This window comes from Eubalaena glacialis, chromosome 3, assembly GCF_028564815.1.
Source record: "Eubalaena glacialis isolate mEubGla1 chromosome 3, mEubGla1.1.hap2.+ XY, whole genome shotgun sequence".
NCBI lineage: Eukaryota > Metazoa > Chordata > Mammalia > Artiodactyla > Balaenidae > Eubalaena > Eubalaena glacialis.
In genome coordinates this window covers 5,861,730-5,876,308 of record NC_083718.1, presented here as the reverse complement: position 1 = coordinate 5,876,308, position 14,579 = coordinate 5,861,730, and the positions used below count along the sequence as shown (strand labels likewise).

The 14,579-nt window shown below is 35.3% G+C and overlaps 1 protein-coding gene across 2 annotated transcripts in view; it reads left to right on the top strand.

The window, feature by feature from the left end:
• Positions 1-3,408: 3,408 nt before the first annotated feature.
• Positions 3,409-14,579, top strand: part of CFH (complement factor H) — a 99,099-nt gene continuing 87,928 nt past the window's right edge. The window contains exons 1-3 of one of the 2 annotated variants that reach the window (XM_061187274.1): positions 3,409-3,675; positions 12,185-12,370; positions 12,813-12,918. In XM_061187274.1, coding sequence (XP_061043257.1) covers positions 3,618-3,675; positions 12,185-12,370; positions 12,813-12,918 — 350 coding nt within the window. In that variant the 5' untranslated portion in view covers positions 3,409-3,617. The remainder of the gene's footprint in view (positions 3,676-12,184; positions 12,371-12,812; positions 12,919-14,579) is intronic. The other variant, XM_061187275.1, reaches the window with a different exon arrangement.

The following is a 14,579-nucleotide window of genomic DNA, read 5'->3' as shown; positions in this document are numbered from 1 at the left end:
TTGTATTTGCAATAGTAGTGGTGCTCTCAAAGTGGTCATATGAAAAAGAAGGCAACATTTTCTATAGGCTGACATTGATATATACTCAAAAGAGGAAGACGTGAAACAACAGTTACCAAATTATATACAATTGTGACTGCAGAATATACCTCACTCATCTCCAACTACATGTATTCTCTCCTTGACTTCTTGGTTGAGTCCTCCAAAGCCTGTAATGCCAACTAACTCAGTGGAAATACGATGAAGGGGGAAATTAGAGCAGAAAACGACAGTAGTTTATTCTCTTGCAATTAAGACATCTTTCCAATTTTTACAAAAATATACGACCTCGAAAAAACTTCACTAGGGTCCCTCTCAGGTCCTTGATGGTGTCTGTTCAAATGAGAAGCCCTGAAGTGTAAACTCCGCCAGCCTCAAAGGAAATCAAGCTCTTGACTGTTTTCATCAGTTTTTCCCTTTTTCCATCCATTGAGCTTCTGTATAATTGTTGCATGATGAATTCATCCAGTTATCTGCTTAATTTGTTCTCCTACGTCCTTTTCTCTCCATCCATCCTAACACAACGGCCAAGGCAATGCTACTTAAACTGCATTTCCTACATTCCTTTTCCTTAATTAGATCTATCAATGATTGCATATTGCTTATAAAATAATTTACAAATGTTTTATCTGGAATTCAAACCTTTCCTCATTCAAAGCCCCTCTTACTTCTTCCACAGCTTCCTTGTGCAAAACCACTGCTGTCGATATTCTCATTAATTCTAGAACACTCTCTACACTTTTCCATACCTCAGAGTCTTTGCTTGGATGTCCTCTTCCCCTAAATTAGAATTTAATAACTAAATATTCTTGAGACCCTCCCAAATCAAGTCTTTGGAAGAAATTTCTCTTTCCTTCAACTCCTGTGGTACATATTGACCATAATAGTCATTTGTTACTTAGTACAGATATATTACTTACTTATAATTTTAAAATAGGAGAATTTTTAAAGTCTATTAAGTCTTATAAATTTTTCCTAACTTTTTGCCCTACAAATACATAGAACACATTTGTTGAGAATGTGGCAACATGGATATTGAGAATAAATACAAGTGTTTGGGGCTTAAATTTAGTACTAACGGTTAACTATTTGCAGTCTGTTCTTGCTAATGGTAATCTAATATGGTAAGTCCCCTACATACGAACTTTCAAGTTGTGAACTTTCAAAGATGCGAAAGTACCCCTGTATGCCAGCTGTTGTACTGCACTACTATACTTTTCAAGGTACTGTACTGTAAGATTAAAAATGTTTCCTTTGTTTTTGTGTTTGTTTGTCTTTTATGTATTATTTGTGTGAAAAGTATTATAAACCTATTACAGTACAGTACTATATAGCTGATTGTGTTGGGTACCTAGGATAACTTTGTTGGACTTATGAACAAATTGGACTTACAAATGCGCTCTCGGAATGGAACTCGTTAGGGGACTTACTGTACCATATAACAACTTTGTGTTACGAAATAATAACATGTTGGTAATTTTCTTATGTTCTTCTAAATCTCTTTGAAATAGATACTTGGTTTTAAAAATATTGATGAAAATAAAAAGGAAACAAAAGCACTCAACTGATGACTTAGCCATCAGTCTTTGAAATCAAATAGAAGAGAAAAAACAGTAAAAATAACACATCTAAAAGATACTGTTGAAATTAATTTGAAGCCATTATTTTCACTTGAACAGTGGAGTGGCATCTTAAATGTTCAACAACTGCAAATAAAGTGAAAATTTGTAAAGTAAAATCACTCCTGAAAATACTTTAAATTCTCCGTAAACATATATGTGTTTGTGTACGTACATTAAAAACTTGTACGGTAATATGTTTACATAATTATAAAATAAACACGTAAATGTGAAGGTATTTACTAAAATACATATGCAAATATGTATAGCATTTTAAATTATATAAAGGAGTTATTGACAATTTAATTTATATGCATTTAATAGTATGGGAAGCAAATCATTTGAAAGGCAGATCTGTATGGGTTAAAAGTAAGATTCAGGGAATCGGATCGCTGGGTTCCATTGTGGTTGTAGCACAATGTCTTTTGACTTTGAGGAAGTTGCGTAAATGGCCTGCGGCTCAGCTAAATGACCGATTGTGGCATGAAAGTCACTCAACTTCATTCCTTATCAATAAAATGCATATTAAAACCTCAGAGAATTACTGCTCCGTGCTCACCAGAATGTCTAAAACTACAAAGATGGAAAACATCAGTGTGTTGAGGGTGTGGAGTAACTTACACACTTGCAAATGGGAATGTCAATTGATATAGACCTTTTGGAAAAGTGTCTGATGACCCGTATCACACCTAGAGATATTCATACATTATGTCCTAATATTCCACTCCTAGGTATGTACTCATCAGAAATGAGAACACGTGTTTCCCAAAAACCTCATAATTTGATGTTCACAGCAGAACTATGTGCATTGTCTCCGAACTAGAAGCTACCCAGATGCCCACTGACAGACACACAGATAAATAAAATGTGGCATATTCGAAGAATTGAATATCATACAGCAATAAGGGTTAATAATCTACAGCAACACCCAACAGTGTGCTGGGATAATCTAAACATAGTTTTTAGTGGAAGGCTCCAAGCACAAAAGAATAAATATCTTATTATCTGATGTATACAAAGTACAAAACCAGGCAAATCTGTCCCCTGTTCACAGAGGTCAGGAGAGTGTGTCATGGGGGAGGGGGGAGGGGGCACTGAAGTGGAGGCTGGGCCTTTCCTGAGAGATTGCTGCTCTTCACCTTGGTGCTCTTAGCACGTGTGTCTTCACTTTCTCCGGATTCAGCAAACCATTTGCTTACATTCTCTTTATGCATATTATATTTCAGTACAAAGTTTAAAAAATTCAGCATTTCAGTTTCTTGATTTTTGAATTATTAAACTCATTCATACCTAAGGAGAGTGAGCCTGTTGCTTTATACACACATTTATAACAAGTCCTTAAAAGACTAATTTCATGAACTGCAGGCAAAGCAGGCCCCCCAAATCAACCAGCACTGCATTACTGGCAAAGTTTAGTTCTGTTGTCTGGGTCTTGATTGTGAAAGCATTGCCTAACCTCAAGTTCTGTAAATGATTTCTGAAAGAGCTTTTTATTTATTTATTTATTTATTTATTTATTTATTTATTTATTTATTTATTTATTTTAATCTTCTGAGGTCTACCAACGGTAGATCTGAATGGGATCTAAATAATTGGAGGGTTTATGAAATGCGGAGAATATCACCAGTTATGCACATTCCAAGAACCTGAACGTTTCCAGTGAAGAACATGCCTGGGTTTATAAAAACAAATCAAGGGCAGGTCACGGCATTAGCTTTCAGTGGGAGTGCAGGTTCAAACTCTGGCACTGCTGGGGCTCCTGGCTGATTTTTTTTCTTTTACTTTGCAGAAGTTTCTGATGGGCGGGACATCTAGCAATCGCTTTAATCCCCAAGCTGTGTTTCGACTTCCTTTTGGAGCAAGTAGTTTCCTGCACTTTTCATAGTTTTTAACAGAGGAGAACCTGACACAGTGTTAAGCACTGTCAACTACTAGATGTGCCCCTGAAGGGTCCCCAAAATGAGATTTCCAGCAACGATTGTGTGGCTTATGTTATGGACTGTTTGTGTCGCAAAAGGTAAGATTAAAAAAGGAAGGCTTTTTTTTCTGTATTGCAAAACATGTGCTTACATGCTTTTTACGGTGGTAATAAAAATGTGGTCTAGAAAATGTGTTTAATTACTGTGCTGTAGCCTAGTGTGTGAGACGCTTTTGACACTGTTCAGTTTAAAAAATATAAGCAGCTTATTTGAATGGCATATCTAATTATTCATCATAATTTTATTTAATGTAGAAGTTCAGAAAATGTTTTAATAATTATTTTCAAAAAACGTGACATGTCATGATCATTTCCCTTGTGATTATCATAAAATGTAATTTACTTTTTTTGCTTAGAATTTTCACCAAAATGCCTATGTGAATGTATTAAGAAGTAGGTGAACATAGAACAAGAAAATGAATTAGACAATAAAAGCCTTCAAGCTGCAATGATTGGACTTATTTCAGATAGAGATGTTAACTCTTGCTAAAGAAAAATTGATTTATCATTTACAATTGATATTGCCATGGCTTTAAAAGTCTTGGAGACAACCATCACTTGTATCGTTTGAATGAAAATGTATAAATTTGAAAAAAAATTGAATATGCAACCTTTGTAAAAGTTACGCAATAAGGTTTTCTTCCCCTATGGTTGATATAAGATATGCTAGTAGAAAAGCCTTTAGGAGTAGTGAATCTGAGTGCAGGAGTTTTTTTCTGATACCAGTAAGAATTTATGGATAATTAAATTTACTTCTATCACTTTTCCTTGATAGATGAAAAAGTTTCTTCTTGGAGCAAATTTGGTTTCCTAGTTCATGATAGGTAACCAATTATGTGAAACATGTTTGACTGACTTTTTTTAAGTTATCATTCATAAATTCCCAACATTCTTCACTAGGTCAACAAATTTCGATTGAATGCTTATTTCAAGTCAACCTCTAGGCAGTGAGGAATATTAGCAAATAAAACAAAACCCCTGTCCTTGAGGGTCTTTCAATCTAGAAAATAAAGCCAGATATCTTTTTTAAGTTGTATCCTTTAGTAATTTTTTTCAGGTTTTTCTCAAATGTGTTTAAGAGTTTTTGAAAGATAGTCTTTTTCTCAGTTATACACACTAATATGGTATTGCTTGATTTTTAGCTTGTAAACCTTATATCCAGCCACTTTTTAAACTAGGTATACAATCATTTCCCTGCCCATAAAAATATTACAACTAATAATAACTAATATTACAACACAATATACCAAAATATGATTATATTGGCAAAGAGTTCTGGAACAATGTTAATGTTACCAATAGCAAACATCTTTTTCTTTACACAAGTGTTTTTGTCTTTTCTTTAATAGGAATACTCTTAGTGCTTCACGATTTACATATTGTTTGCTGAGGTTTTATGTAGATTGCATTTGTCATGTACGGAAGATTTGTTTGGTTTCTAGCTCTTGTTTAAAGCTAAGAATCAATGCTAAATTTAATTAAACTGTTTCAGTGATGACAAAGTGGAATTTGAAATATTATTAAAATTGGGTGCTACAAAGTGTAAGTGATAAAAATTAAATAATAGTGATTTAAAACTCCCTGCTTCCCTAATTGATTCCAGCTGATTCATTTCACTTGTATTTTATATTTCATGAACGTATGTTGGAATGTGACAGCAGTTTCTGCTGGTGAATTGAGCTTTAGCACTACACGCATTACAGTGAGAATGGCTGTAAATCTGGCCACTTCCTAGATGAAGTACAGCTTTGGTATTTAAAGTAACACTTACATTAGCCTCATGGTTTTCACAAAAGCACACACAATGCACAACCAATTCCATCCGTCTAGCCCTAACAGAAGTTTTACTCAACAGAGTGGCCTTGATCGTTACAAATATCCACATATCCTTCAACATTTGCCTCTGTTTTTGTCTCCCATGTAGAAATGACGATGGCATACAAATTGAGAAACTGAGAAATACTGAACTGAATACTGAATGCTAAGTTGAGAAAGTGAGAAAAGACAGTTGTGTATACTCTCACGATCTGCTTTACTAGATACTGCATTTCAGCCTTTCCTAAGTGGTCTCCATCCTGTTAAGAGTGAACATTCCTCAAAAATACTAATCACTACTAAAGAGGAGTAGTAACCAACAGGAAGAATTTATAAGCTCAACTTTCTATTTTTCCCCCTTTTTAGAAAAGGATATTGGAGACCAAGCAGTACCTTTTTAATGCAGTAGGTGGTCTGCATTTTCATCCCTAGCTGTACAGGAGCGTCAGCTGCTTGCGGGGGAGTTCACCCCAGGCTACTAAAAACCTGGTCAGATTTACAGAGTTCGGAGTAACTGTTCCTCAGTTATACCACATCGTTTCTGCTTTCTGGAATATCTTGTGACCAAGCTTTTCAAGAAGACCTTTTAGATTTAAGATCCAAAAAGCATATGCTCTTTGAAATTAGCCACGGCCCCAAAATTCCAGGCTGATTAAAGTAAATAAATCAAAACACAACTGAAATATGTCCAAGTGCACGCTGGCTATGTTGTTTGGAGAGATGTGTTTTCTAATTCTGGAGGTTTAAAGGGCAAAAGCGTTCTTTCAGGACCTGAAATATGTTACATATCAGAGAGATTCTATTCCAACAGAGAGAGGAGAATTTATTTTTTTTTAATGTATTGTTTCAAGTACAAGATGGTTTTGAATTTGAATTAACTAATACAAAAAAATCTATATTATGATCATAAGAATTAATTATAAATTCATGAAAATTACTTTTTAATACAAAATGAATTGATATTATGATCATAAGAATTAATTATAAATTCATAAAAATTACTCTTTTTTAAGGATAGATGTGAATATTATGTATATTCATCTAATCCAGAAAACTTGTGATAGCGGTTTATAATCCTAAATTCTGTGTTTCAGTTCCAGTGTGATAAATAAGAATTCCCCGTCTCCAAAAAATCCCACATTTTCAGAGGTAGTAGTGTGGGTATTTACCTATACAGTGGGATCTAAAGTGGAGCAATGGCCCAATTGTCTTCAACATCTTCCCTTCTCCTAAAATGTTTTACATATTAATAATACCATAAATTCAACCAGTCTGAAATTTATGTGGAGTGACAATACTCTGAGTAAGAGTTGGGACAGTTAAATTTAGTATTATGCACCACAATTATGTGAATTACTATTCACAGTAAGTTTTCTGTCTGATAAGGTTTCTGCAACAATTTTAATGGGCAGAGGTAGAAATGAACGAGGATGAGGTAAGAACAGGACCCAGCAATCCTGGAAGATGAGGTTTTCTCAGGAAGGAAGATCTGATAGGGGAAGCACTCTCGTGGGTGCTTTGACCAGGGGTAGAGAAAACACCCCCAGGAATGTCACGAGAGCGAGAGCCTTGCGGACTTTAAGTTTAAGCACAGCCTGGGAATGCACATGCTACTCTTCTGCCTGCACGTAATTTCAAATTAGAACTAAATTATTTAAGTATTGCTAACAGTATTCTTAGCTAGAAGTAAGTTTTCAAATATACGTGGAAGCACAGTTTAGGGAGGATTCTTTGTTTGGGGCCTTTGGTTGCTAGGGCTTGAGCCTCAGTCTGAGTTGGCCCACTTTTGTATCCCCTTCATCCCTGACGGTTCTACAGCCTTGGCCATGTTTCCTTCTTCCCGGCTCTGTCTCCTCCTCCTTCTCACCCCACACCCCATCCCCACCTGCCTGCCCGTGAGAGTCTGCCAACCAGCCTACCCCGTGCTCACTTAACTAATGTGCACTTTACCCACTTCTTAACCGCTTTAACCAGTCTCAGAACACAGTGCACCAAAAGGACGTGATGCCCCTGAAAAACTAAAGTGTTACATTCTAGCTTAAGATTATAAGGAAACACTATAAAAAATGGTTCAGAGAGAGTAAAGTAATGAGACAGAGAAAAAAATCACAAGACTAATAAAAAGAAAGGGAAAGAAAAAGATTTGACAGAGCACTTTTATTTGTTTTGACATGTTGACCGAGAGAGCCAAGTTTCTCCTGAACCTTGTTAACCAGAACCGTAATAGATAGAAAAGTGATTATAGAAATGTTCCTTCAAAGGTTCCCCGAAGTTTTTTGAGCTAAATTAAAATGATTCCTGACTTCACAAAGTTTGAACATACATTCAAACATAGGACACATAGACAGGATGTAGAATGGAATTTTACAGATGTTAGATTTCTTGGGTTCATGCAACAGAGGTTTAAGTGCACTAAACATTTGTTCCCTTATCTTATCTTTTATGTTTGTTACCGTCTACAATGCCTTTTCCCCAGGTTATCCATAATCTACAGATAAAATGGAAAGTCTTCGGGATAGCTTCACATTCATTCATCCATTCATTCATCTATTTATTTGCTCATTCAATGATCATTTTTTTTCTTTTGAGTGACTGCTAAGTGCCAGGCACTATGACAAGCACCTTCCAACAAGAAGTCACTTAGGAGGCAAAACGGAAGGGATGATTATTGTATTTTACTAATATATTGTATTTTATCATATAAAGTATTTTGATGGAGATAACTGAAAACACTGTAGGATCACTTAGGGAAGGCAAGATGCTCAAATTGGAATGAAAGGATGGAGTAGGGTGGGGCTGAGGAGTTGGTTTGTAAGAGGTGCAATGAAGAGAGAGAAATATATCAGGGTTGTGATGACATCATGGGTAGGTTTTGACGGATTGTGGTGACGGTCCTTATTCTTGGGGAAGTTACATTTTGATGGGAGGATAGATACATAAACATAACTATGAACCATGAATTATGTTGTGAAGGAAGTAAAGTAGGGGCTGAGGGAAAATAACAGAGATGGGGTAGTGGGGTGTCTTGCCTACCTTGCCTAGAGGTAAGTGGACCACTTGGAGGAAGTGCCTGAAAGATGAGACAAAGCCAGACACCAAAAATCTGTGGTTAACGTGTTCAAAGAGGAAAAAAATGACACGTGCAAAAGGCCTAGGGGGAAAAATTCATTTGAGATGCTCATCTAAATATAAACAAACTGGGGTGGCTTTGGCACAGTGAATAAATGGTAGAGGTGATAAGATGAAATCAGAGAGCATGGCTAGAGCCAAATGTGGGTTCCAAAGCCAAGGGAAGGAGAAGTCACAGGAGAATTTTAATCCCAGGAGTGACATGACCAAATTTGCAAAAATCACACGTGGTTGTGAGGCCAATGGGAGAGGGGAGCTTGGGGACTAGTTAGCAGGTTGAGTCACCACCGAGCTGACAGATGATAATAATCAGAACTAAGATTTTGGCGATGGCGGTGGAAAGATGGAACAACGGAGTAGGGGGCGATAACATTTTTTTCTTACGGAGTCAAGAGATGCAATTTAAAATTTGTGGATTTGCACTTCTCTAATACGTAGTGATGTTGAGCATCTTTTCATGTGCGTCTTAGCCATCTGTATGTCTTCTTTAGTGAAATGTCTATTTAGGTCTTCCGCCCATTTTTTAATTGTGTTATTTGTGTTTTTAATGTTGAGCTCCGTGAGCTGTTTGTATATTTGGAGATTAATCCTTTGTCCATTGCTTTATTATACAGCAGAAACTAACATTGTAAAGCAATTTTACTCCAATAAAAAAAATAAAGAAAGAAAAATACACCAATAAATAGATAAATAAATAAAGTTTGTGGAAAAAGCACCAGAGTTTTAAATATCATTTGAAGTAAAAAGTGTAATGAATATGAGAACTGTTTATATGTAGTAAATATGTATACACAGAGTAAATATTGTGAGAATCTGGTAGAAAGATGGTATGAAAGAGATGTATCCTTGTCTTTTATGTCTGGGTGTTAAAAGTAAGTAACACACATGATTACTCTTTGGGTAAATGCATTGCTTTAATAAAAATCATTTAAATTGAATAAGTTAATTGATAAGAAAATTTTATTACTTTTTGCCTTGCATGAGCTTAATAAAAGGATAGGAATTAAATTTATCAAAATGTTGATATATTAGTGAAAAGTGGTTCTCCACTCACAATGTTGGCATCTACATTTGAAATTTAACTAATTAATTTTTCCAGTAACCTAAACGCCATGAAGTGGATCTGAATTTAGAAAGTGGAAAACACACATATTATCCTGTAGTTAAACACAAAATTTCCATGTAAAAACATGATCCTTAAGTTGAAAAAACAAAACCAAAAACTCCGGCTTTTTTGGGGGAAGAGGGTTGCTGCTAGGAAGAGGCGCAGGCGGTTTGTGTTGTTCTATGGTAGGGTGTTAGCACCATCTAGTGTAGTAAAAGTATGTTTACTTAAATTTTAGAAATCAAAACTAATGTGGAATCATCGATTACAAAGTTTCCTAACAAATGTGCTAAACGTTTGCAAAAAAGTCAGAGAAAAATTAGTGCATATGAAAGCCCACACAAGTGTTATTTATTACACAAAAATGAAGTTTCATATGGAGTTTCTGTTCTACGAAATGTAGAATGTTTTTGTAATGGGATCCAGCTCCGTTGATTATTTTTTCCCCTTGCCTTTACAAAAAGAAATTCTAGAATACAATGTTAAACCATTCTTATAAAACCAAGTAAGAAAAGGAGGTTAACAATGAAAATAATATCAATACATATATATATGGAAGTATCTTTGAATTTGCCAATTTAAAAGTAATGTGTTAAAGGTCAACTAATGAAATCACCCTAATATCAAGGGTAGTTGTATCTAAACTAAGCAGTAAGAAGTATTAAAAAGATTAGCAATTATAATCAGTAGGCATGAGCTTCATTATGAATTTTATGTATTCCCTTCTTTATATGTCATTTTGTTAATGAATTACTTTTTTGGAAAAAAAGAATCATACGGTACATGCAGATTCTATTACTTTAGTATCTTTATTGTGAAGTATATGAGTGAATAAAATATGAATGTACTGTATTTAAAAATAGTTATAATTACCCATGTCAAGAAGTAGAGCATTCGCAGCATCCCCCAAATACCCTTGCATTTCTTCTAGATTAATACCCCTTCCTTTCTTCTAGAAGAAAACATTATTATCTTAATATTTATGGTAATTATATTTTTGCTCTTCTTTAATACTTTTTAACTGTCTATATACACATACCTATTATATATGTCTGTTCTTGAATTTTATATAGATGAAATAATTTTGTAACATTTGATGTACCTTTGTGTCTTTTTACTTCATGTGATTATTATTATTTGTTTCTGCGGCATTTTGTGGCATTGGTGTGCTATTCCAATGCATGGATATGCCATAAATTTTAATCCATTCAACAGTTGACAGACATTGGAGTCATTTCCATTTTTAACTATAAAAAAAACCATATGACTATAAAATGTTACCATGTGTGAACTCTAGTTCACAGTGTGTATGAGTTTCTCTAGGATATATTCCTAAGAATAAAATTGCTGAGTAATAGGCAATGGTACCTTCAACTTCACTATGAGTTGCTAAACTGCTCTCTTTGTGGGGCGCTCTGATTTTCCTTCCCACCAGCAGTACCTAAGGCTCCACGTTCTTTCCAAGTGGTAGGATTTTTAGACTTTAAAAAATGTTGCCAATGTCATGTTATTTTATTCATGATTTATTATGGTTTTAATTTTTATTTGAAGTTTGACCAATTTTTCATCAGTTTATTGATCACTTGGATAATATAGTAAAGTATAATTATTTATCTGGAAAGTTATTCTTACAAATCTAGGTAGATTTAATTTCTGTACAGTAAAATATATATCTTATATATATTAAGACTTACATTTGCAGAGAAATGAAGACTAACAGTGATATTATGATTAATAATAAGAAATATACATTTTGGCCTTAATCCATGGTTCCTGGCGCACAGCTCCAAAACTCTTATCATTTCCTAATTAATACAGAGCAAAGGAAGTATCTTTTGTTGATAATTTTTGGTCTTTTGTTCTCAGTCCTGAAATAGCTCCAGAGGATGAGAGGTGAAAGTAGTGTCTTTTGTTATTCACAACAAGCCTCTTTCAACCACACCTAAGTTTATGTTAATGAGGTGATTTTTGGAAAGGCCCTAGAGAACCAAAGGATGGGGGCTGGTTGCCAGGAGGAACCAACCACTTGATTAGAAGGTTGGAACTTTTAGTCCCACCCTCCCCACCCTCCCCCAGTCCCCAACCTCAGGGGTTCTGGGAAGGGAGGCAGAACTGGCAGTTTAGTCAGTCACCAAGGGCCAGTGATTTGATCGATCGTGTCTATGTAATGAAGCCGCCATAAAAATCTCTAAAGAATGGCATTTGGAAGCTTCCAGGTTGGTGAACACAAGTTGGTGCTGGGAGAGTGACACACCTGGAGAGGACATGGAAGTTCCACACCCCTTCCCCCAAGTCTTGCCCTATGCATCTCTCCTATCTGGCTGTTCCTGAGTTGTATCCTTTCATAATAAACTAGTAATCTAGTAAGTAAAAAAAAAAAAAAAAAAAAAGACTTACATTTGGATGGACCTGTATAGTTTTTTTTAATAAAAAATAACCTAAACATACTGCATTTTTAATAGTTATTTAAACACCTATTGTGTTTTCATTTTTTTGTAGATTGTCAAGAACCCCCTCCAAGAAAAGAAACAGAAATTCTGTCAGGTTCTTGGACTGAACAAACATATCAAGAGGGCACTCAGGCTACGTATAAATGCCGCCCTGGATACAGAACTCTTGGGAGTATTGTAATGGTATGCAAGGATGGAAAGTGGCTATCTCTTCATCCTTCGAGAATATGTCAGAGTAAGTCGTTCCTACATTTGTGAAATCTGTGAAAACTTTTAGTTGTGAAAATACTGGGTGCTACTATGGAAACGCTGGCTGAATTCTATCACTATTGTCATTTAAATACAAAATGATACATCATCATTATTTTCTTTTTAACTTTTTATTTTATATTGGAGTATAGTTTATTCACAATGTTGTGTTAGTTTCAGGTGTACAGCAAAGTGATTCAGTTATACATACACAAGTATCTGTTCTTTTTCAAATTCTTCATCGTCATTATTCTTAACAAGGTGTTGTCATCTTCCAAAAGGTACAGATAACTTTGCCATTTTTCACTTTTCCATATTTTCAATTCTGTCCTCTAACACAATATCAAATATCCCTGTCCTCGAACTCATGTAAATTGTTACTCCCCGTGCTACATACTAACATTACATCCTTTTTTTTTTCATTTTAGAAAAGCCCTGCGGACACCCTGGAGACATTCCATTTGGTTCTTTCCATCTTGCAGTAGGAACTCAGTTTGAATACGGTGCAAAGATTGTTTATACATGTGATGAGGGGTATGTAGCCAATAGAAAAAGAGGCTTATAATTCAGATAATTCATAATGGAAATAATAAACAGAAACTGTACTAATTTATGTGTTTAAGGTTACTATATTTTTCTATGAACATATTTATAAGTAACATACAAGCAACCTGAAAATTTAAACTATAATGGAAATGATTATATATTGATACAATTATCATCTCCTCAACACTGAAAAATTAAAATGAATTATGATTACTCTGGGAGAGTGTAGTTATAGGAGAGTGGGAAAATAGCACGCATATAAATAAAAATTCACTGCAATGAGTCCTCACTACATTCTATTATGTGCAGAGTATTATAGGAGTTTGATATGTCAGGGAGAGTGGGAATAGTAACAAACTTATAGTACATGGTATCTATTTTGGTAAAATTTTATAAAATTTAGCAGAAACAAGACTTTTACCTGAAATAATAACTACCATTCTTTAAGGTTCCACAAGCTGTAAATTATACTTATCACATGGACCAAAAATGCTGCTATGTTCAGAATCAGTGACTTTGTGCTTTCTAAGCACCTGTTGGTTTTCACGGCTAATCGTAACCCTGTGTTATCTCCTCAGAGTTCTTTCTTTCCTAAGATCCCCAGCCAGGCCAAAAAATTATTTTGAAGAAAGCTTCATACATGGGAAAACAGGACCATTGCACTTTTATACTACATAAATACACATAGGATCAAGAAATTACACATGGAATCATTATTCTCTTTCCATTTATTTCTTGAATTGAGGCAGTAAAATAAAATATTTTAAAGCTTAGGCTTTGGAGTAAGCCTATATTCCAAAACTCTACCACTTAATAACTATATGTATTTTTTAAGAATATCTCTTTACTCCCATGTCCTCACTTATAAACGCAGAAACATATGAAGTGAATCACAGGATTGGTGGGAGAAATAAATACGACACACACCTGAGGCCCTTAGAAGAGTTCCTGGGATATTGTACACACCCAATAAGTATTAGTTCTTATAACTTAGTCTCTCCTTGGTCACTATCAGAGGGAGATTTTTCAAAGAGTTTTTACCCCAATCTCTGAAATATCCCTTTCAATCCAGGCTAGTCTGGTCCCTTTAAGTTCCACCCTTGACCTAGCAAAAGGGATCAAAACTCATAAACTTCTCCTACTAGATTCCCTAGATCTCAGTAATAAATAATATTTATAAATTGGTAAAGAGGTTAGTGACATATGTGCTTTGACTCTGGCTCTGTTTAACTCATCTTTGCCACGTTCTTCTTGTATTAACTGTCTTGTATTAACGTTCTTCTTGTATGGATAAACTGTCATAGACCCTGTAAGAGCAACTTTCTCCACCGCCCAGCTTGGGCTTTCAACAGGACTAGATATTTGTCAGTGAAATAAAAGTCCTTGGACTGTTGTAAGGTCAGCATCAGAGGGGATATAAGTCTTCTGACCCAGTAGTGGGATCTGATGATAGAGTGGGTTTACTGTCCCCACGGTTTCTGCCAGCCAACCCACCCTGTGTGTCCCCTTGTCCCATCCCCCTTTTGTCTGCTGTGCACCTATTTAGCTGAATACTAGCCACTTACCAGAATACTCAACATGGAAAACCACTTTGATCCTCCTACAGGGAGGGAGTCTTATAAGAGGCCCTCTGCACAGCGTTTCTGGTA